General features: G+C 36.8%; 1 protein-coding gene and 1 pseudogene across 16 annotated transcripts in view; one reads left to right on the forward strand and one right to left on the reverse strand.

The window, feature by feature from the left end:
* The window catches only part of PPP1R9A (protein phosphatase 1 regulatory subunit 9A), a 349,172-nt gene that overhangs the window by 199,549 nt on the left and 127,565 nt on the right, over nucleotides 1–22,058 (forward strand). For all 16 annotated transcript variants that reach the window (XM_040260454.1, XM_040260457.1, XM_040260466.1 and 13 more), the window contains exon 5: nucleotides 17,895–17,999. In XM_040260454.1, the coding sequence (XP_040116388.1) occupies nucleotides 17,895–17,999 (105 nt within the window). The remainder of the gene's footprint in view (nucleotides 1–17,894; nucleotides 18,000–22,058) is intronic.
* On the reverse strand, nucleotides 1,634–20,535 carry LOC120877964 (annotated as a pseudogene).

Here is a 22,058-nt window from a genome sequence, read left to right on the forward strand (position 1 = left end):
TTATTTCTATAGTCACTGTAAAATGCCATTATCACTTGTCAAATAAACATGTGCTAATTTTAGAGAACATTTTAAAGTTATAAATATAATACATGTTTATGGTTAAAAATTTGGAAGGTATAGAAAATGTAAAGAAGAAAATAAAAATTTCATGTAATCCTACCATGTAGAGTTGACCACTCTTCAAATCTTGCTGGTAGGTTTCCTTCCAGAGTTTTTTCTGTGCGTATGCCTAGGTTTACTTTCTTATAGAATTAAGATAAATTGAATATATAGCTTTATGCATTTTCATACATTTTATTCATTGCCAGGAGCCAGCATGGGGAATCCCACCTATGGCAAAGGTCATGAGGAAGGGGCCCGACATGCAAAGGTGGGATCAGGCCTCCTGGGGCCCCCCTGGAACTTCCCAAAACCAGAATTTGTCTGTCTTATTTTATGACTTTCACCGACTCCTATGACATTAACAGGGGTCTATCCCCAACCACCTTTCTCTGGAAAAAGTTAACTTAGAGCTCCAGTTAACAGTCTCCTGCATATAAAAGGAGTGTCTCAGCTCAAACCCCTCTGATGGCTCTCTAACTTGCCTGACAGGTTTACCCGGACTTTTACAGCTAAGCTTGTGATTGTTTACAGCCCCCCAACCACGAGAGACTCGGGAAGCTTAAAATATCTTAAAGATATAGAGCCTTTTTAAAAAGAGCTAGAAAACGAAGATCATGGCATCTAGTCCCATCACTTCATGGGAAATAGATGGGGAAACAGTGGAAACAGTGTCAGACTTTATTTTTTTGCCCTCCAAAATCACTGCAGATGGTGATTGCAGCCATGAAATGAAAAGACGCTTACTCCTTGGAAGAAAAGTTATGACCAACCTAGATAGCATATTCAAAAGCAGAGACATTACTTTGCCGACTAAGGTCCGTCTAGTCAAGGCTACGGTTTTTCCTGTGGTCATGTACGGATGTGAGAGTTGGACTGTGAAGAAGGCTGAGCACCGAAGAATTGATGCCTTTGAACTGTGGTGTTGGAGAAGACTCTTGAGAGTCCCTTGGACTGCAAGCAGATCCAACCAGTCCATTCTGAAGGAGATCAACCCTGGGATTTCTTTGGAAGGAATGATGCTAAAGCCGAAACTCCAGTACTTTGGTCATCTCATGCAAAGAGTTGACTCATTGGAAAAGACTCTGATGCTGGGAGGGATTGGGGGCAGGAGGAGAAGGGGACGACAGAGGATGAGATGGCTGGATGGCATCACCCACTTGATGGATGTGAGTTTGAGTGAACTCCGGGAGTTGGTGATGGACAGGGAGGCCTGGTGTGCTGCGATTCATGGGGTCACAAAGAGTCGGACACGATTGAGCGACTGAAATGAACTGAACTGAACTGAACTGAACTGAAGAATTATATTGGTGAAGGGTTTCATTGCTGAGTTAATGATTGCCGCCAGGCCTCCATATCCTTTATCTTTTAGGTACCTGGAGGATATTAATCAACGTAATTGGGATATAGAAAAAGGAATATAGTAGTTTTGATGTTAGCAATACTAGACTTTTGAGTTAATGAATTTTCTCTTTGTTATTAATTACTGTATTCCTCTTTCTTTGTTATAAATTGTTGTGTCCTTACTATGTAAGAATGTAACCTTAATTAGTGCTTTCTGAGAGTGGCACCAGACTTTAGTAAGAACAACACTTTTAGGGCAAATAAGTTTTCTGGTTGAGAGACCCTTATCAGAAAAGGGCCATAAAATGCTAATAGGCCTCCTGGCCAGAAGATGATGTAAATCACCTAAGACCTGTGTATATAGCTAGGTGTGCAGAGAGAAAGCCTGGTCTCGATAAGGGTCAGGGCTGCTGACCGTGCATGACTTTGTATTATCCATTGATCTCTATGTACAACTTAAAGTATAAAAGCTTTCCTGGAAAATAAAGAGACGGACCAGTTTCTCAGAAATCTGTCTCCCCCCGTGTTTTCTTTTCTTACTCTATTTTATGGCTGATTCCCATCTGGAGGGAGCCTAAGGCGGGGCACCCTCCGCTATTCACGAGGGTGCCTGCAACCCTCCGTAGATGGTGTAAGTCCCTTGTTTCGGGGCTTTATTGGCTTTCTATGTAAACCAAGGAATACAGCCTCTTTTTCTCCTCTATTTTCTCTCCTCTCTCTCACTACACTATTCTTCCCTAATCTGTCTTTATATCTCTAATTAAATAATTCTTTCCTAATCGCCGACTCCGCCCCACTTCGAATTACCCTGGGTCCACCAGGGCTGGACCCTGGCAATTCATCAAGACAATATTTGTTGAGTGCTTACTATATGTCAGGCAGTGTGCTGTGTTCTTTATATTTTGTACATTTTTCTATTTTTTTATTTTTTAATTAGACTCCAGTTAAAATAAATAAATTTAAATTAAAAAATATTTTGTACCTTTTTAATCTAATAGCTTTGATTAAATACATGAAATTATTGTTATTTCTGTTTTACCTATAAGATAGCAATGATTCCTCTTATATAGTCATAGCAAGTAGGTGGCAGAGCCTAGCTGTGAACTTAGGATATCTTATTCCAGAGCCTGTGCTCAAATAGTATGTTATGTTATATCACATATTAAATACTTTTTCTACAACAGACTTTAAAGACGTATTATGTCATAGTATTATATATGTAAGTGAAAGTAAAGTCGCTCAATTGTGTATGACTCTTTGTGACCCCATGGACTGTAGCCTGCCAGGCTCCTGTGTCCATGGGATTTTCCAAGCAAAAGTACTGAAGTGGGTTGCCATTTCCTTCTCCAGAGGATCTTCCCAACCGAGGGACTGAACCCGGGTCTCCTGCGTTGCAGGCAGACGCTTTCCCGTCTGAGCCACCAGGGAAGTCCTTGTATGTGTAAACCATTTACATATTGCTGTTGTTTAGTCACCAAGCTGTGTCTGACTCTTGCAACCCCTTGGACTGTAGCCCACCAGGCTCCTCTGTCCATGAACTTTGCCAGACAAGAACACTGGAGTGGGTTACCATTTCTTTTTCCAGGGGATCTTCCTGACCCAGGGATTGAACCCCAGTGTCCTGCATTGCAGGCAGATTCTTTACCACCTGAACCACGAGGGAAGTATTGTTATACTAGTATATTATTTCAAGATGTTGATCAGGTTAGCATTTTTATGTAAAAATCATTTTGAATATCTCTGATTATTTTTTGAAAGTACTTCCTTGAAGCAGAATTACTGTGTCAAAGTGAATTGTGCTTTAAATGTTGCAGAAATGGGTTGCTAACCTGCCTTTAAGAAACATTGCTCAATATATGCTCCCCAGCAGTGTCAAAGAGTAGTTTGTGTATGTGTGCTCTTAGTCATATCTGACTCTTTTGACCCCCGTGGACTGTGCCTGCCAGGCTCCTCTGTCCGTGGGATTCTCCAGGTGAGAATACTGCAGTGGGTTGCCATTTCCTACTCCAGGGGATCCTCCCTACCCAGGAATTGACCCCGAGTCTCGTGCATCTCCTGCGTTGGCGGGCAGGCTCTTTAGCGCTGCGCCACCTATCAAGTCCCTAGAGTAGTCTCCTGCACCCTCTTTAAGACTGAGCATCGTCTTATAAAATTTTGAAGAATTTGATACTTTGTTGTTTTTAAGTTGTTTACTGGACAGTTATATTTCTTTCTTTTTCTACAAATTATTTTCAGTGTGCTTTTTTCCTGCTGCCTTTTTTTACTACTGTGTTATCATCCGTTCTTTTAGTGCTAATTTCTACAAATAAGTAGTCCATGCCACTGATTCGACTTCTTAACTGTAGTGAACTTTCTCCTGTTTCCCCACTCTGATAACAAAAAATGATCAAGTATAATAGACAGAATTAAAGTGAAACTTTAAACAACATAGTAAAATTCTGTATTTAGTTTCTAGCCTTAATTTTCTGTCAAATTTATTGCTTTAAAAAATTATTTACCTCCTTTTTGAGACATCCAAGTAACATTTCTTAGGCCTTATCTTAAACTTCTCAGTGTCGTTATAGTCATTCATTTCAATGAGATCCATGTCCCTGTCCTGGATGTTTGTTTGTTTGTTTTTATTGGTGTGTGTGTTTGTGTGTGTGTGCATGTGTGTGAGCGAGAGAGAGAGAGAAGGAGAGGGAAAGAGACTTTCCAGGTTCTCCTTCAATATAGATCCTCCTATTTTCACCCTGCATTGAAAGAATGTTTCTCTTCCAAGGGGAGCAAGAACTTATTTTTGTATTCAAGTCATTTTTTAAAATGACTCTATATGAATTACTCCCAAATTTGTATCCCAGTCTTGGTACATGTAGAACTTACTCATTTATTTCACGTGTCTTATGATTATCTAATATTCATCATAAAAGAAATTGAATTTCTCTTTTCTTTGATCTGAACATGCTGTCTTCTGTGTTTATTCTGTTTTTCATGGCTTTAGATATAAACTTCCTAATCATATTTTGTTCTTTCATTTTTTGCATTAATATTTTACTTTCTTGTATATATATATATGTATATATTTTTAGAATGTCCCTCAGATTCTTTTTTCCACTGTTTTAATGTATTAACTGAAGGATAATTGCTTTACAGAATTTTGGTGTTTTCTGTGAAACTGCAACATGAATTATCCATAGGTATACACATATCCCCTTCCTTTTGAACCTCCCTCCCATCTCCCTCACCATCCCATCACTCTAGGTTGATACGGAGCCCTTGTTTGAATTTCCTGAGCCATAGAGCAAATTCCCGTTGGCCATCTGTTTTACATGTGGTAATGTAAGTTTCCATGTTACTCTTTCCATACATCTCACCCTCTCCTCCCCTCTCCCCACGTGCATAAGTCTATTCTCTATGTCTGTTTCTCTACTGTTGCCCTGTAAATAAATTCTTCAGTACCATTTTGGTAGATTCCATATATGTGTGTTAGAATACGAAAGTTATCTTTCTCTTTCTGACTTACTTCACTTAGTATGATAGGTTCTAGGTTCATCCACTTCATTAGAACTGACTCAAATGCAGTTTCATTTTATGGCTGAGTAATATTCCATTCTGTATACCTACCACTTCTTTATCCATTCTTCTTTATCCATTCATCTGTCGATGGACATCTAGGTTGCTTCCATGTTCTAGCTATTGTCAGTAGTGCTGCAATGACAAATGGGATACACGTATATTTTTCCATCTCGGTTTCCTCAGGGTATATACCCAGGAGTGGGATTGCGGGGTCGTATAGGGGTTTTATTCCTAGTTTTTTAACGAATCTCCATACCATCTTCCATAGAGGCTGTACCAATTTACATTCCCACCAACAGTGCAAGAGCGTTCCCTTTGCTCCAGATCCTCTCCAGCATTATTGTTTGTAGACTTTTTGATGATGGCCATTTTGACTGGTTGGAGCTGTGAAAAGAAGAGAGGCAAAAAGCAAAGGAGAAAAAGAAAGCTATAAGCATCTGAATGCAGAGTTCCAAAGAATAGCAAGAAGAGATAAGAAAGCCTTCTTCAGCGATCAATGCAAAGAAATAGAGGAAAACAACAGAATGGGAAAGACTAGAGATCTCTTCAAGAAAATTAGAGATACCAAGGGAACATTTCATACAAAGATGGGCTCAAAAAGGACAGAAATGGTATGGACCAAACAGAAGCAGAAGGTATTAAGAAGAGGTTGCAAGAATACACAGAAAAACTGTACAAAAAAGATCTTCACGACCCAGATAATCACGATGGTGTGATCACTCACCTAGAGCCAGACATCCTGGAATGTGAATTCAAGAAGGCCTTAGGAAGCATCACTATGAACACAGCTAGTGGAAGTGATGGAATTCCAGTTGAGCTGTTTCAAATCCTGGAAGATGATGCTGTGAAAGTGCTGCGCTCAATATGCCAGCAAATTTGGAAAACTCAGCAGTGTCCACAGGACTGGAAAAGGTCAGTTTTCATTCCAATCCCAAAGAAAGGCAATGCCAAAGAATGCTCAAATTACCGCACAATTGCACTCATCTCACATGCTAGTAAAGTAATGCTTAAAATTCTCCAAGCCAGGCTAATACGTGACCATCTAGTCAAGACTATGGTTTTTCCTGTGGTCATGTATGGTTGTGAGAGTTGGACTGTGAAGAAGGCTGAGCGCCGAAGAATTGATGCTTTTGAACTGTGGTATTGGAGAAGACTCTTGAGAGTCCCTTGGACTGCAAGGAGATCCAACCAGTCCATTCTGAAGGAGATCAACCCTGGGATTTCTTTGGAAGGAATGATGCTAAAGCTGAAACTCTAGTACTTTGGCCACCTCATGTGAAGAGTTGACTCATTGGAAAAGACTCTGATGCTGGGAGGGATTGGGGGCAGGAGGAGAAGGGGACGACCGAGGATCAGATGGCTGGATGGCATCACTGACTCGATGGACATGAGTCTGAGTGAACTCCGGGAGATGGTGATGAACAGGGAGGCCTGGAATGCTGCGATTCATGGGGTCGCAAAGATTCGGACACGACTGAGCGATTGAACTGAACTGAACTGAGGTGATATCTCCTTGTAGTTTTGATTTGCATTTCTCTAATAATGAGCGACATTGAGCATCTTTTCATGAGTTTGATAGGCATCTGTATGTCTTCTTTGGAGAAATATCTGTTTAAGTCTTTTTCCCACTTTTTGATTGAGTTGTATGTGTATTTTGCCAATTAATCCTTTGTCAGTTGTTTTATTTGCTATTATTTTCTCCCATTCTGAGGGCTGTCTTTTCACTTTGCTTATAGTTTCCTTTGCTGTGCAAAAGCTTTTAAGTTTAATCAGTCTCACTTGTTTACTTTTGTTTTTATTTCTATTACTCTAGGAGGTGGGTCATAGAGGATCTTGCTTTGATTTATGACATAAATGTTTTGCCTCTGTTTAAGAGTTTTATAGGTTATGGTCTTGCATTTAGGTCTTTAATCCATTTTGAGTTTATCTTTGTGTACGGTGTTAGGAAGTGTTCTAATTTCATTCTTTTACATGCAGCTGTCCAGTTTTCTCAGCACCATTTCTTAAAGAGGCAATCTTTGCCCCCATTGTATAATTCTTGCCTCTTTTGTCAAAAATAAGGTACCCATAGGTGTATGGGTTTACTTCTGGGCTTCCCATCTTGTACCATTGGTCAATATTTCTGTTTTTTGGCAGTACCATACTGTCTTGATGACTGTAGCTTTTTAGTATAATCTGAAGTCAGGAAGGCTGATTCCTCCAGTTCCATTCTTCTTCCTCAGGACTGCTTTGGCTATTCGGGGTCTTTTGTGTTTCCATATTAATTGTGAAATTTTTTGTTCCAGTTCTGTGAAAACTGCCATTGGTAATTTGATAGGGATCTCACTGAATCTGTAGATCTTGTTTGGTAGTATCGTCATTTTCACAATATTGATTCTTCCTACCTAGGAACATGGGATATCTCTCCATCTGTTTCTGTTTTCTTTGATTTCTTTCATTAGTGTCTTATAGTTTTCTGTGTACAGTTCTTTTGTCTCCTGAGGTAAATTTATTCCTAGATATTTAATTCTTTTTCTTGGAATGGTGAGTGGAATTGATTCCTTAATTTCTCTTTCTGATTTTTCATTGTTAGTGTATAGAAATGCAAGTGATTTCTGTGCATTGATTTTTGTATCCTACAACTTTGCTGTATTCACTGATTAGCTCTAGTAATTTTCTGATACTATCTTTAGGATTTTCTATGTACAGTATCATGTCATCTGGAAACAGTGAGAACTTTACTTCTTCTTCTCCGATCTGGATTCCTTTTATTTGTTTTCCTTCTCTGATGCCTGTAGCTAGGACTTCTAGAACTATGTTGAATAATAGTGGTGAAAATGGACACCCTTGTCTTGTTCCTGATCTTAGGCGGAATGCTTTCAGTTTTTCACCATTGAGAATAATGTTTGCTGTAGGCTTATCATATATGGCCTTTACTATGATGAGGTAGGTCCCTTCTATGCCCATTTTGTGAAGCGTTTTAATCATAAATGGGTGCTGAATTTTGTCCAAGGCTTTTTCTGCATCTATTGAGATGATCATATGGTTTTTATCTTTCAATTTGTTAATATGGTGTATCATATCGATTGTTTTTTTGTACATTGAAGAATCCTTGCATCCCTGGAACAAAGCCAGCTTGCTCATGGTGTATGAGCTTTTTGATGTGTTGCTGAATCCTGTTTGCTGAAATTCTATTGAGGATTTTTTCATCTATGTTCATCAGTGACACGGCCTGTAGTTTTGTTTTTTGTGTGCTGTCTCTGTCTGGTTTTGGTATCAGGGTGATGGTGGCCTCGTAGAATGAGTTTGGAAGTGTTCCTTCCTCTGCAATTTTTTGAAAGAGTTTTAGAAGGATAGGCATTAGCTGTTCTCTAAATGTTTGATAGAATTGTCCTGTGAAGCCACCTAGTCCTGGGCTTTTGTTTTTTGGGAGGTGTTTGATCACAGCTTCAATTTCAGTGCTTCTAATTGGGTTGCTCCTTATTTCTACTACTTCCTGGTTCAGTCTGAACTTTTCTAAGAATCTGTCCATTTCTTCAAGTTACCCATTTTATCGCCATACAGCTGTTCGCAATAGTCTTTTATAATACTTTGTATATCTGCATTGTCTGTTGTATCTTCTCCTTTTTCATTTCTAGTTTTGTTGATTTGATTCTTCTCTCCTTTTTGCTTGGACACGAGGAAGCAACTTTCACTTTGAAACAGAATATCCATTTCTAACCTCTACCCCGACCTAGCCTCCCATCTTGCAAGCATGGTGAACATTAAGAATGAATAAGGAAGATGGATGACCTGAGCTATAGAGTCCAGACCTTGGTAGCAAACAACTCCATATTTACAAAACCAGAAAAGATGTCAGATGTCCTCATTCTGATGTGTATTTTCAAAGAAATCCAATAAAAATCTTAGGAGTCTTCTTTTTTGTGGGATAGAAATTGACTAGCTGGTTCCAAAATGCATATAGAAACACAATGGACCTAGAATACAGATTCTGTAAAAGAATAAAGTTAGAGGACTAATCTTACCTGATTTTCTTCAAGACTTACTACAAAATTTCTGTAACCAAGGCCATATGATATTGGTATAAAAATTGAAAGAGATCAATGTAGTGGAATAGAGAGTAAGAATAGACTGAAACAGATATAGTCAGTTGACTTTCAATTAAAGTGCTATAATAATTCAGTGGTAAAATGTATAATCTTTTCTACAAATAGTGCTGTAAGGATTAGATATCCAATATTCTGTAATAACCTAAATGGGAAAAGAATGTGAAAAATAATAGGTACATGTATATATGTGTATGGTTGAATCACCTTGCTGTACACCTGGAACTAACACAACATTGTTAATCCACTATACTCCAACATAAAATAAAAATTTTTTTAAAGTAGATATCCAAATGGAAAACAAAACAACTAAACCAAACACCTTATCTTACACCATATACAGATTAACTCAAAATTATAGATCTAGGCATCAGAGTTCCATGAAAAACTAAGAGAATACATAGGTGAAAGTATTTGTGTCCTACCATTAAGCAAAGATTTTTGAGAAAGGACACAAAGCATGGACTTTTAAAGAAAAAAGTAAACTTTATTAAAATTAAAACTTTTGTTCTTTAAGAGGCATGGTTATGAAATGATAAAGAGAATCTATATAGACAAGAAGAAAATATTTGTTAAACATTCATGTGAGGATTTGCATCAAGGGTGTGAAGAAAACTTACAACTCAGTAACAAAAAACCCACAAATAAAAATAATTGTATTTGAAAAATACAAATGAAAGATTTGTGTAGTTGTTTCAAAGAAAATATATATAAATGTTCGATAGCATATGAATATTTGTTCAACATCATTAGTCCTTAGAGAATACAGATTAAAACTGCGGTGAGGTACCATACCTACTAGAATGGCTAAAGTTGAGAATGCTGACAATGTAAAATGTTAGCAAGGATATGGAGAAATGGAACACTCATACATAGCTTGTGGGAACATAACATTTTACAGGCACTTAGGTAATTAAACATATACTTAACCTTTCAAGCCAGCAATTCTACTTGTTGGTAATTTCCAACAAAAATGAAAATGTATGTCTACATAAAGACTTGTATGGTAACTTTATTTATAATAGACAAAATTGAGGGGGAAAAAATGTCTGTCCTGTACTTTACTCTATCTTCTGAATGAGAATTTTGCAAGAGGTGCAACTTGAGAAATTTAAAATTTTCAGAATGACTCCATTGTCCCATTGCATTTAGGCAGTTTGAGAACCAGTGCCTAGACGATCTTATCCAGTATGGTCAGGCCTCTGGCAGCTCATATTGTACTTCTGTGCAGATTTGAAAAACAGCTTTCCCTCCTCCCTCCCCTTTAGGCACCCATCAACTGCATGTAGAGATTTGCTTCTTCTGGACTTCATATAAATGGAATCATATAGCATGTGATCTTTTGTGACTGGCCTTTTTCATTAATATAATGTTTCCAAGGTTTATTCATGTTGCAGCATCTATCACATTTCATTTCCAAATAATATTCCATTGAGTGCATATTTCATATTTTGTTTATTCTGGCACCAATTGATGGATATTTGGGTTGTTTCTACTTTTTGGCTATTATGAATAATGTTGCTTTGAATATTCATGTGCAAATTTTGTGTGAACAGGTTTCCATTTCTCTTGAGTATATAATCAGGGGTGGAATTTCTGACTCATATGGTTACTCTGTGTTTAACGCTTTGGAAAACTACTGGGTGGTTATAGTGTTACCTGTAATGTATGTGGATTACAGTGTCTCCACATCTCATAAAGACTTCTTGTTATTTTTTTTTGATTCAAGTATAGTTTGATTTATAATATGATATTAATTTTGGGTGTACAACACAGTGAATCAATATCTTCATAGGTTATGCTCCATTTAAAGTTACCATCTGTCTTTTTCTTAATATATGTACTGGAGTGTAGTTGATTAACAGTGCTGTGTTAGTTTGGGGTACTATCTGTCTTTTGTTTTTTTTTTTTCTTTTTTTTCTTTTTTTTATTTAGCATTATTTTATTTTATTTTATTTTATTTTTACTTTACAATTCTGTATTGGTTTTGGCATAGATTGACATGAATCCACCACAGGTGTACATGCGTTCCCAAACATGAACCCCCCTCCCACTCCCCTCCCCACAACATCTCTCTGGGTCATAGTCATCTTAGTAACTGTGAGGAGAAATCTTACTCTAGTTTTGATTTGTAGTCCCCTGATGACTAATGATGTTGAGCACCTTTTATATATGCTTATTTGCCTTTTGTGAATCTCCTTTGGAGAAATGCCTATTCAGATCCTTTGCTCATTTTTTTAAATTGAGGTATAATTGACATATAACATTATATTAGTTTCAGGTATACAACGTAATGATTTGATATTTACATAATTGTGAAATGATCACCTCAAGAAGTCTAGTTAACATCCCATCACCAGATGTAGTTATAAAAATGTTTTTCTTGTGATGAGGATGTTTAATATCTACTATCTTGACAACTTTCAAATATGCAATACAGTATTATTAGCTGTAGTCACCACATTGTATGTTATATCCCCATGACTTATTTTATTTTTTAATTTTATTTTTACTTTATTTTACTTTACAATACTGTATTGGTTTTGCCATACATTGACATGAATCCACCACGGGTGTATACAAGCTCCCAATCCTGAACCCCCCTCCCACCTCCCACCCCATATCATCTCTCCGGATCATCCCCGTGCACCAGCCCCAAGCATCCTGTATCCTGCATCAAACATAGACTGGCACTTCGTTTCTTACATGATAGTACACGTTTCAATGCCGTTCTCCCAAATCACCCCACCCTCTCCCTCTCCCTCAGAGTCCAAAAGTCCGTTCTAAATATCTGTATCTCTTTCGCTGTCTCGCATACACGGTCATCATTACCATCTTTCTAAATTCCGTATATATGTGTCAGTATACTGTATTGGTGTTTTTCTTTCTGGCTTACTTCACTCTGTATAATCGGCTCGAGTTTCATCTATCTCATTAGAACTGATTCAAATGTATTCTTTTTAATGGCTGAGTAATACTCCATTGTGTATATGTACCACAGCTTTCTTATCCATTCATCTGCTGATGGACATCTAGATTGTTTCCATGTCCTGGCTATTATAAACAGTGCTGCAATGAACATTGGGGTACATGTGTCTCTTTCAATTCTGGTTTCCTCGGTGTGTATGCCCAGCAGTGGGATTGCGGGGTCATAAGGCAGCTCTATTTGCAATTTTTTAAGGACTCTCCTCACTGTTTTCCATAGTGGCTGTACTAGTTTGCATTCTCACCAACAGTGTAAGAGAGTTCCCTTTTCTCCACACCCTCTCCAGCATTTATTGCTTGTAGACTTTTGGATTGCTGCCATTCTGACTGGTGTGAAATGGTACCTCATTGTGGTCTTGATTTGCATTTCTCTGATAATGAGTGATGTTGAGCATCTTTTCATGTGTTTGTTAGCCATCCGTATGTCTTCTTTGGAGAAATGCCTATTTAGTTCTTTGGCCCATTTTTTGATTGGGTTGTTTATTTTCTGGAGTTGAGCTCCATAAGTTGCTTGTATATTTTTGAGATTAGTTGTTTGTCAGTTGCTTCATTTGCTATTGTTTTCTCCCATTCAGAAGGCTGTCTTTTCACCTTACTTATAGTTTCCTTTGTTGTGCAGAAGCTTTTAATTTTAATTAGGTCCCATTTGTTTATTTTTGCTTTTATTTCCAGTATTCTGGGAGGTGGATCATAGAGGATCTTGCTGTGATTTATGTCGGAGAGTGTTTTGTCTATGTTCTCCTCTAGGAGTTTTATAGTTTCTGGTCTTACGTTTAGATCTTTAATCCATTTTGAGTTTATTTTTGTGTGTGGTGTTAGAAAGTGATCTAGTTTCATTCTTTTACAAGTGGTTGACCAGTTTTCCCAGCACCACTTGTTAAAGAGATTGTCTTTACTCCATTGTATATTCTTGCCTCCTTTGTCGAAGATAAGGTGTCCATAGGTGTGTGGATTTATCTCTGGGCTTTCTATTTTGTTCCATTGATCTATATTTCTGTCTTTGTGCCAGTACCATACTGTCTTAATGACTGTGGCTTTGTAGTAGAGCCTGCAGTCAGGCAAGTTGATTCCTCCAGTTCCATTCTTCTTTCTCAAGATGCTTTGGCTATTTGAGGTTTTTTGTATTTCCATACAAATCTTGAAATTATTTGTTCTAGTTCTGTGAAAAATACCGCTGGTAGCTTGATAGGGATTGCATTGAATCTGTAGATTGCTTTGGGTAGTATACTCATTTTCACTATATTGATTCTTCCGATCCATGAACATGGTATATTTCTCCATCTATTAGTGTCCTCTTTGATTTCTTTCATCAGTGTTTTATAGTTTTCTATGTATAGGTCTTTAGTTTCTTTAGGTAGATATATTCCTAAGTATTTTATTCTTTTTGTTGCAATGGTGAATGGAATTGTTTCCTTAATTTCTTTTTCTACTTTCTCATTATTAGTGTATAGGAATGCAAGGGATTTCTGTGTGTTGATTTTATATCCTGCAACTTTACTCTATTCATTGATTAGCTCTAGTAATTTTCTGGTGGAGTCTTTAGGGTTTTCTATGTAGAGGATCATGTCATCCACAAACAGTGAGAGTTTTACTTCTTCTTTTCCGATTTGGATTCCTTTTATTTCTTTTTCTGCTCCGATTGCTGTGGCTAAAACTTACAGAACTATGTTGAATAGTAGCAGTGAAAGTGGGCACCCTTGTCTTGTTCCTGACTTTAGGGGAAATGCTTTCAATTTTTCACCATTGAGGATAACGTTTGCTGTGGGTTGGTCATATATAGCTTTTATTATGTTGAGGTATATTCCTTCTATCCCTGCTTTCTGAAGAGTTTTTATCATAAATGGATGTTGAATTTTGTCAAAGGCCTTCTCTGCATCTATTGACATAATCATATGGCTTTTATTTTTCAATTTGTTAATGTGCTGAATTACATTGTTTGATTTGCAGATATTGAAGAATCCTTGCATCCCTGGGATAAAGCCCACTTGGTCATGGTGTATGATCTTTTAAATGTGTTGTTGGATTCTGATTGCTAGAATTTTGTTGAGGATTTTTGTATCTATGTTCATTGGTGATATTGGCCTGTAGTTTCCTTTTATTGTGGCATCTTTGTCAGGTTTTGGTATTAGGGTGATGGTGGACCTCATAGAATGAGTTTGGAAGTTTACCTTCCTCTGCAATTTTCTGGAAGAGTTTGAGTAGGACAGGTGTTAGCTCTTCTCTCAATTTTTGGTAGAAGTCAGCTGTGAAGCCGTCTGGACCTGGGCTTTTGTTTGTTGGAAGATTTCTGATTACAGTTTCAATTTCCATGCTTGTGATGGGTCTGTTAAGATATTCTATTTCTTCCTGGTTCAGTTTTGGATAGTTGTACTTTCTAAGAATTTGTCCATTTCTTCCACGTTGTCCGTTTTATTGGCATCTAATTGCTGATACTAGTCTCTTATGATCCTTTGTATTTCTGTGTTGTCTGTTGTGATCTCTCCATTTTCATTTCTAATTTTATTGATTTTATTCTTCTCCCTTTGTTTCTTGATGAGTCTGGCGAATGGTTTGTCAATTTCATTTATCCTTTCAAAGAACCAGCTTTTGGCTTTGTTGATTTTTGCTATGGTCTCTTTTGTTTCTTTTGCATTTATTTCTGCCCTAATTTTTAAGATTTCTTTCCTTCTACTAGCTCTGGGGTTCTCCATTTCTTCCTTTTCTAGTTGCTTTAGGTGTAGAGTTAGGTTATTTATTTGACTTTTTTCTTGTTTCTTGAGGTATGCCTGTATTGCTATGAACTTTCCTCTTAGCACTGCTTTTATAGTGTCCCACAGGTTTTGGGTTGTTGTGTTTTCATTTTCATTCGCTTCTATGCATAATTTGATTTCTTCTGTGATTTGTTGGTTATTCATAAGCGTGTTGTTCAGCCTCCATAGGTTGGGATTTTTTAATAGTTTTTCTCCTGTAATTGAGATCTAATCTTAGTGCATTATGGTCAGAAAAGATGCTTGGAATGATTTCAATTTTTTTGAATTTATCAAGGTTAGATTTATGGCCCAGGATGTGATCTATTCTGGAAAAGGTTCCATGAGCACTTGAGAAAAAGGTGAAATTCATTGTTTTGGGGTGAAATGTCCTATACATATCAATTAGGTCTATCTGGTCTATTGTATCATTTAAAGTTTCCATTTCTTTGTTAATTTTCTGTTTAGTTGATCTGTCCATAGGTGTGAGTGGGGTATTAAAGTCTCCCACTATTATTGTGTTGTTGTTAATTTCCCTTTTCATGCTTGTTAGCATTTGTCTTACATATTGCCATGCTCCTATGTTGGGTGCATATATATTTATAATTGTTATATCTTCTTGGATTGATCCTTTGATCATTATGTAGTGGCCTTCTTTGTCTCTTTTCACAGCCTTTGTTTTAATGTCTATTTTATCGGAGATGAGTATTGCTACTCCTGCTTTCTTTTGGTCTCTGTTTGCATGGAATATCTTTTTCCAGCCCTTCACTTTCAGTCTGTATGTGTCCGTTGTTTTGAGGTGTGTCTCTTGTAGGCAGCATATATAGGGATCTCGGTTTTGTATCCATGACTTATTTTATAGCTGGAAGATTGTATCTTTTGACCCCCTTCTCCCATTGTGCCTATCCCCAATCCCCATCTATGTCAGTCATCTCTCTGTCTGTATGAGCTGATGGTTTTTGTTTGTTTGTTTTGTTTTTTAGATTCCCCATGTAAGTGAGATCATGTGGTATTTTTCTTTCTATGTCTGACTTACTTTTAAGTTGGATTGTCATTTTAATATTGGGTTGTAACTATTCTTTATAATAGTCTAGATATCACCCCCATGAAAGATATATGATATATAAAAATTTTCTTCCAATATGTGAATTATTGCAAATTAAAACAGTGAGAAATACTACTGGACACCTAGTCGACTGGCCAAAATCTAAAATATGTACAATGCTGATGAGAATGTGATGAAAAAGGAACTTTCATTATAATTTTCTGCCGTTATCATTTCAAACTTTGTACAGATTGCACATGACTTCTTAACTCTCTCATGACTTTAGTTTATCCAGTGTCCTTCTCATCCTTTACCCCTAAATGGAGGAGCATAAACGCATTTTTCAAATACACGAAGGGCTATCATACAAAAAAGAATTGACTCATTCTATGTAACTCTAGTAGTAGAGGATTACACTCTTTTTAAATCTTTTGAATAGTCCTTTAAAACTGAGAGTTTTGTCAAAATGCAGCACATTTTATAGTGTCTTTTTGGCCCCAGATGGTAGAAACCAAGGCAAATAAAAATTACTTCTTTAAACCTTCATCAACTTGCTATACACATTCAAGTTTTGATCATCGTTATGTTCTTTCATATGCTAAAACAGGGTGATACGTTTGGACTAGCCTGTTCTTTTTCTTAAAAAACAAAAATTCCTTCCATTACCTTATTTACACGATTTTATTTTTTCTTTCATTGATGTTGTTACCATAGTCTTAATTATCCATTTAAAATTTAACTTGTTGCCTACTTAACTGACTTCTAGTAACAACCCTCACTGGTAGCTTGGAAGTTGGTAATAATCACCTGTCTTACACAAACAATTTAGCAGACCAGCAAATAGCATTTTCTGTAGCCACTACACTATACTATAAAATAGCCATTATACTATTTTTATATCTTCTTAATGTGCCACAATAAGCACATTCTTTAACACAAGGAGAGTTGTGCAGTTAAAAAGCATCATGGCCAAGATTTTAGAAATAACTAAGAATCTTGGAAATGATGTTTTAAGCTGGCACTCTATAAAACATAATTACTATTGATGTAAAAGTTTGTTAGTATTATGATTCAGTTTATTAAACATACTTTTATTCTTTTTTTCTTTTTAAACTTTATGTAGGAATATTGTAATCTATCTGGTCAGTTTCAGAATTTTAGGAAGTTCAGATTAACTGGTCTCCTTATGAAAATATAAAGCCACACCTTTATAAAATCATGGAGAAAACTTTGTTGTTGTTGTTATTCAGTTGCTAAATTGTGTCTGACTGTTTGACCCCATGGACTGTAGAACATTCCAGAGTTTGCTCAAATTCGTGTTCATTGAGTTGGTGATGTGCCCTAACCATGTTATCCTCTGCTGCCCTCTTCTCCTTTTGCCTTCAATCTTTCCCAGTATCACGGTCTTTTCCAATGTTACTTTAAACCAGAATTATTAAATTAGTCTTATTCATCCAAAGACTCACTTTTTCACTGTTATTACATGAACTTGGTCTCATATGAAAAAACGTCTAAGCTTCTAGCAGAATCTCCAAGAGGGATTTTTTTCTTAAATGTCTAGTACATTGAAACTCTCATTAGATACTAGAAAAGAAAATTTATGAAACTGATTACTATTCTCTATGAACCAATTAGATTATCACTCCTTTAATTTCAGAGGCTTTATAATTCAATTTATTAAGACCTTTCTAAGTTAGGAACATACTTTGTACTCACATAGTGAGATCATGGCTTTTCTCAGTTACTACAGCACAGAGAACTTGTAGCTTCAGTTCTGCAACCTCAGGAACAAGTTAAGTAATCCAAGAATCACAAAAATTCACTGGTCAAGATTTCAAAGAGCTTTTTCCTTTCTAGGGTTCATGAAATTTTTTTTAATGAAATGGTTTGAGCTCCCAAATAGACAAAAACCTTTGACAAAGATCTGGAGCTTGGAGACAAATTTTTGAATCAGTAAGAGTATCTTAAAGTATTTTGTCAACTCATTTTTTGCGAGTGGGAATATATTATCAGTAAAACTAATTGTGGGTAATTTTTTCCCTTTTCCCAAAGAATACAAGTCAATGACCAGATTGTGGAAGTGGATGGAATCAGCTTGGTGGGTGTCACACAGAATTTTGCTGCAACAGTTCTAAGAAACACCAAGGGCAATGTCAGGTATGTGGCTTGAGTTATATACAATTTGATTACTTGATATTTTGTTGAATTTTAGTTTTCTCTCGAATTGTACCTATAAATAGATGTAATTACCAGAAGAATTTTATCTAAATGCTAAAAACTTGTCTTTAGTTTAAAATTTTTCCTTCTTTATTGTGATCAGTTCATGTAAGTTAAGACTAAAAATTATATTAATAATATTCTAGAAAGACATGAAGATATGAAATATATAGTATCAGTATGGTTAGTTGCTGAGCTGTGTTAGTGTTTTTCATTGCTAATATAGCAATAATTTCAAGGAAGATAGAATTTCTCAGTAAATATGAAGTTAGGCTCCAGATCCCTTCAATAAAATCAGTTATGCAGTAAATTGAAATGATTATACATATATCTAGTGATACATGTTACTTAAGACAAGTAGGCGGAATGATTTAGGTTGATAAATGCATTTTAAAATCTCTTTCTTGTTTTAAAGAATGGCAAGGCTAATCTTTGATAAACTATAACTTTTCCAACTTAATAGGACAGACTATACATTATTTGGAACCTTAAATTTATATCCAGCCCTGACATCCTAAAATTTATAGTCTGGAAAACAAATAAAGTAGTTCTGTGCCAACTCAAGTCAAGGTTTTAATAAATTTTAATTTTGGTCACAGGGTACTTATTTTTTAATGTAGTATTGCTTATGCCTTGTACTTTTCCATAAATCCTATAAAGAAGCACGTAAGGAGACATTATTTACTGTGTATAATTATGAGTGTATTTTAGTGTTATCTTCAAAATGAAACTGCCAAATATTCTGAAAATATTGATGAGTTAATATTTCTATAAAGAGAGTAATATTAGGATTTTATTGCAGCATATTTTATGTTGCACAAGCACGGGTTTACATTTTATAATTTAGATTTTTCAATTGGAAAACATCCTTTAATGATGTAGGGAATGTTAACCTAAATGACTTCTATTGGTGCTATGTCAATGATTCAAGAATACGCATCATCCTAAGAAAAGCATGTAAAATAATTAGAAAGAGTGCAGGGAAGATTTGGAGCTGCATGGGTGGGTCCCTCAGTAAATGTGATTGTCTCTGCAGAATTGCTGTCTGCTCTTTAGACAGCACTTTTCTGTCAGTGTAGAACTTGGTTTTGAAGCTGCTCATTATGTTTTCACAGTGAATGTTAAAGTGAAATAAGTAAGAAATATGTTCAACTTATAAGAACATTTCTCAGTTGGAAAAAAGTTTGTAGTTACATAGACTCATAGCCACCCCTTTCTTTCCCTTCATAATTTTGTACTCATTTCAAGCCTTGTACAGATGGCAGATGGCTTCTTAATTGTCTCATGATTTCAGTCTTTCCCTTCTTTAATCTGTCTTCATCTTTACCTCTAATGGAAGAACATAAAAGCAGTTTTTAAGTAAAGACCTATCATGGAAAAAGCAATTGACTCATTCTACATAACTTGAGTAGTAGAACTAAGACTTGTGGGGAGAAATAATAATTCTTCCTTTGTTATGTCCCTCTTGTCTTAATTTTTTTTCTTCCAACAAGAAGCCATAACTTTATTAATAATAGAAACAATACAAATTTCCAGCCCAGCTTCAGTTACTCTTTTGAAACACCAAAAAAAGTCCTCTTTTCAGATGGTTACATTGTTAATTCCATAATAGCATTTACAGTATCATTACTGTTGTTCTTCAGGGCTCTGACTGCCTTTGCTCTGGAAACATTTGCTTGTGACATGACCAGTTCTATGTCCTTAGCTTCCACACCGGTTTCATCAACCTCTCCTCTTGTACAGTTGGAGTCTGTATGTTTTCTTGAATGTTTGAGACAGCTTCACAATGGCACCCCACTCCAGTGCTCTTGCCTGGAAAATCCCATGGGCGGAGGAGCCTGGTAGGCTGCAGTCCATGGGGTTGCTAAGAGTCAGACACGACTGAGTGACTTCACTTTCACTTTCACTTTCATGCATTGGAGAAGGAAATGGTGACCCACTCCAGTTTCTTGCCTGGAGAACCCCAGGGACGGGGGAGCCTGATGGGCTGCCGTCTATGGGGTCACACAGAGTCGGACACGACTGAAGCAACTCAGCAGCAGCAGCAGCAACACCTTGAACTTGGAATTTCTCAGCAGCTGCTAATTGTGCTTGGTGAGATAAATCCTCCATCTTGGCTTTCCCCCAAATTATGTAGGTATCTAGGCTCTTGGATACATTTGCTTTTGTGATGACAAAAAGGATATTCTTAGATTTCCAGATATTGACTCTGTTAATCCCTGTAACATCTTGAAGACCCAGTTTGGACATTGATGTCTGTGCCTTCTTTTCCCTTTTGCTCTGTTTTGCTTTACTGACCCGTTCTTCATCAATTTTATCCGCTGCTGCCAGCTCGGCTTGTTGTTTGGTTGCCTGTGTAGAATCCTTTTCCTCAAGCTCTGGTACTATCAGTTTCTGTCCCAGACTCTGTCTCAGCCTAGGGCTGTGGTAACTCCTGTTCTTTAACAAGGATGGTTTCTGTGGCTCCACTGAGCATTTTGTTTGGGGCATGCAGGTGTTGATGTTTGGCAAAAACCAACATGACTCTGTAAAGCAATTATCGTTCCAATTAAAAAATAAATAAACTTATTAAAAAATATGGGGGCAGAAAGAGAACCCTGTCTGCTCTAGAAAGCTTCAGTGGCCCTCCATTCTGTGCAGAATCTAAGTTCTTTTTAATAAAAAGCCTTTCACCCCCCAGGCTTATCACTTCTGCTGTTCTGTGTTTAGTTGCTCAGTCATGTCCGACTCTTTGTGACCCCATCGACTGTAGCCCGTCAGGCTCCTCTGTCCATTGGGATTTTCCAGGCACGAATACTGGAGTGGATTGCCATACTCCTCTCCAGGGGATCTTCCCAACCCAGGGATCGAACCTAGATCTTCCATATTGCAAGTGGACTCTTTACCAGCTGAGCCACCAGGGGAGCCTGTCTCGACACCTACCTCTCCCTATATTCATGCTTTAGTACAGTATTACTAGTGTAGTCACCATCCTTCAAACACGGATTGTGAACTTCCTTCTTCCATTCTTTCTGTTTAAAATACTTATCTTGAAGACCATATTTCAGCTCCTTTGCCCCGTAAGAAATCCTCCTTTATCTCCCTGTTTCCTAGTGATCTCTTCTTCCTGGTAATATTCATCATTCATGCCACTTTTTTTACCTCAAGGTTACAGAACATGCTACATTAATTTTTTAAGGGCATGTATTTAATTTCCTCATTTAATTTGTAAAAATCTTAATATCAAAATGGAACCCTTAGCTTCCTTTATTCCCTCAAATTATTTAACCCTAGGTTTAGATTGATGAATAACTCAGGGTCTTAATTAATTGGATGTAAGTAAAAAGACTTTTCTGATTTTAACTTATTAGAAATAACACCTGAATCCTCTGAATTTATTTTAGTTGGTAGTTCTTCATAAGATATTAATACAAAATGAAAAGTGAAAGTGACGTCACTCAGTCATGTCTGACTCTTTGCGACCCCATGGAATGTAGCCTACAAGGTTCCTCCATCCATGGAATTTTCCAGGCAAGAGTACTGGAGTGGGTTGCCATTTCCTTCTCCAGGAGATATTCCTGACCCAGAACCTGGGTCTCCTGCATTGCAAACAGACGCTTTTACAGTCTGAGCCACCAGGGAAACCAAAAATGGGATGCCAAAGTTAGATATATATTTTTTAATGAACCTTTTTAAACTGAGGGTTTAAAGCATGTATGGTTCTATATTTCTTATTTGTTGGGAGCTAGCTATCACATTTACTGTTTCCTAAAATTTACTTTTTAAAAAGGATATCTAAGAAATCACTAAATTAATTTGAATATTTCAAACTACTAAGTACAGATCAGGAATGAAGGTATGAAACTCATGGCTTTGAGAGCCTGGAAGGAGAAAGATAAGAAACTACTAGTGATAAGGAAGTTGAAGCTGAGATTTGGACATAATTATATTTTAAGCACTGAAGATTGATTTTTTAACTTATTTCCTGGAAATGCATATGAAATTGGTGCCGTCATTTGG

The sequence above is a fragment of the Oryx dammah genome, unplaced genomic scaffold, assembly GCF_014754425.2.
Source record: "Oryx dammah isolate SB20612 unplaced genomic scaffold, SCBI_Odam_1.1 HiC_scaffold_18, whole genome shotgun sequence".
Lineage (NCBI taxonomy): Eukaryota > Metazoa > Chordata > Mammalia > Artiodactyla > Bovidae > Oryx > Oryx dammah.